The sequence below is a fragment of the Colletotrichum tamarilloi genome, assembly GCF_030869305.1.
Source record: "Colletotrichum tamarilloi strain Tom-12 chromosome Unknown Scaffold_431.1, whole genome shotgun sequence".
Taxonomy (NCBI): domain Eukaryota; kingdom Fungi; phylum Ascomycota; class Sordariomycetes; order Glomerellales; family Glomerellaceae; genus Colletotrichum; species Colletotrichum tamarilloi.
The window spans coordinates 1-2,197 of NW_026849813.1; the positions used below are offsets into that span (position 1 = coordinate 1).

Sequence of the window (2,197 nt, forward strand, 5' to 3'; positions counted from 1 at the left end):
TCAAGGGGTGTTTGTCTTGAGTTTTCGGGCAGTCAGCCCCAGCTAGTTTCGAGACCCACCACGGCTTGGTTAGTGGCTAGGTACTATGAGGCGAGATGACGAGACCGTGCACCAAAGACAGGATGTTGTAAAGGCGTCGTGCTCCAGAGTAGAGAGCTGAACAGATTTGAACCATACTCCGCAGCTGTTTTCAGCAAATGATTTTCTTCAAGACAGAATATGGCGATCGGTCAAACTCCTGATGTTGAACACAAATTGAAGTCCTCAGATGACAGTCATGACGCCGAGATTGATCACATTAGCGAGCTCGCATCACAGATCGCCATCCACGATGACGGAACCACGAAGACGATCGACGCGTTGCGGAGACGAACGCGCTATGCTGATCTTTCGGGTGTTGAAGAGGGGACACTGATTGTCTTCGATCGTTATTATAGGTTCAGAACAGCGACCTTGGCGATGCGACAGTCGGATTCGATATCGCATCACACGGAGGACGACAGCAAGAACAAAATTGTTCTCCAGGACTATTCGTACGTTGGCAAATCTTGATGCGTTATTCTACTGACAAGAACAGGCACAACTTCGAGCTCCACACTTCGGCGTCTCGCCCATACATACTTTTCGGAACCGCCGGGACCCCAATCACGATGGATCTTCTCGAGGAACTAGTTAGGTAACGATTCTGTATTATTTCGTAAGGAACATTCACTGAGTCTTGAGAATCTAGGTTCCTCCTCCCAGGCGCGTTTATCGATGTTGAATTTGCCTTGCCTGTTGGGCACCACAAGATCACAGAAAATCCCGAAGGTTTTTGGGTCGTGGACATGATGAAAGCTGCCGGACTGGAAATCTCCCACGGAAAAGAATTTCCTGGCTCGATTGAATTGGAGCTTGTAAAGGAGATAGGCCAAGGGAGAATGGATGACTGGGATGGCATAACCGGAGAAAGATCATTAGGTTTGCCTGAAGTACTTGAGCATTACGGTCTGTGGAAAGACGCCCTCGAAGCCACAATGTACGTCAGCTCTCATTGACTTGGGGCACGAAACTAATCAAGGCAGGTATGTCATCCGAGGTTACAAGCCGAGAGAACATGGCCGCAGGGCAAGAAGGATCGCGGAACGAGTTTCGAATCGAAAGACGAGACGGACTCGGCGGCTACGGCAATGGAACTGAGGCAACCAATCGACCGTTTGACTTCAGTACACCAGCTGGACTGTAGCAGCTTTCGAAGAGGGGGGGGGGGGGACACAGATTGCAACATGCACAAAGAACATCCAGGACAAGTAAAACGTATCTTGAGCGTTAATATATAGGCACGAAAAATATCTTTGCGCTTCTTCCTGTGGCCTCGGCAGGCGATGAGGACTTCGTTCAACGACTGCAGATGGTGCAAGAGACAACGTCCCCTTCAAGCTCTTTGCATACCAGCTGCCAAGCCGGCACAGTCAGGCCTTGCCTCGTGATGATATGATTGATCAAAGGCCTTCTTCGGGGCATTCTGGACAAGATTGGGCTGGCAGACGGATAGCCTGGCGCACTCGCAACTGCGCCGAAGCCCGGACTAGGGCATCTCGAGCCGAGGCCCAATCGGGGCAGCCCTGCGGGGTGGGTTGAGGGCAGGCGTGGGCAGCCGGAGCGAGTGACATAGGCCGACGGGCGCTCGAGCCTCTCTGCAGAGTGATGGACATAAAGTGTGTGGGTCTTGGGGACTAGCCAGGAGGGCGTGTGCGGTTGGGGGTGCGCATGCTGAGATAGATGGTGGGGTGTGGCAATGACATGCTTGTGGGTGTGAGCTGATTGAAGAAAGTTGGAGGGGAGTGGGAACGCCAAATCTTGCATCGTCCTTGCAGCCTCCCCGGTGCCACGGCACAGACGACGTGGGGCGCTCATCTCACGTTTTAGCGTCCCCAGGACGGCCCGCTTTTGGCATGCACATGGAGACGTTAGCCCAACCAATCAGGGCTGCATCTCCCGACTTCATGTCTTGCGCAGCGACGGCCAGCGCAGAACCCGACAACATTCGTGTTGGCTGACCGTCAAGAGACTCGCGGACCAGGGAAAGGGCCAATCGCGGACAAGCCGTGCAGTATCCGCTGGTTGCCGCCGGCATGGGAGGTCCGTTGGGCATCGGACCGTGGCTCCTTGCGAATGGAGGCATTGGCCCTGCAGTCGTGTCCATTTGAGGCAGCTG

At 53.8% G+C, this 2,197-nt stretch overlaps 2 protein-coding genes across 2 annotated transcripts; one reads left to right on the forward strand and one right to left on the reverse strand.

Annotated features, from left to right (window-relative positions):
* Positions 1 to 219: 219 nt before the first annotated feature.
* Positions 220 to 1,037, forward strand: CTAM01_17233 (uncharacterized protein; the record flags this gene model as incomplete). Its single annotated transcript, XM_060533221.1, has 3 exons — positions 220 to 533; positions 578 to 676; positions 731 to 1,037. The coding sequence occupies 3 exons, from the start codon at positions 220 to 222 to the stop codon at positions 1,035 to 1,037; spliced, it is 720 nt and encodes a 239-aa protein (XP_060372200.1).
* A 530-nt stretch (positions 1,038 to 1,567) lies between these two features.
* Positions 1,568 to 2,164, reverse strand: CTAM01_17234 (uncharacterized protein; the record flags this gene model as incomplete). Its single annotated transcript, XM_060533222.1, has 2 exons — positions 1,568 to 1,676; positions 1,902 to 2,164. 2 exons carry the CDS (start codon positions 2,162 to 2,164, stop codon positions 1,568 to 1,570), a joined length of 372 nt encoding a protein of 123 aa, XP_060372201.1.
* Between the last annotated feature and the right edge of the window lie 33 nt (positions 2,165 to 2,197).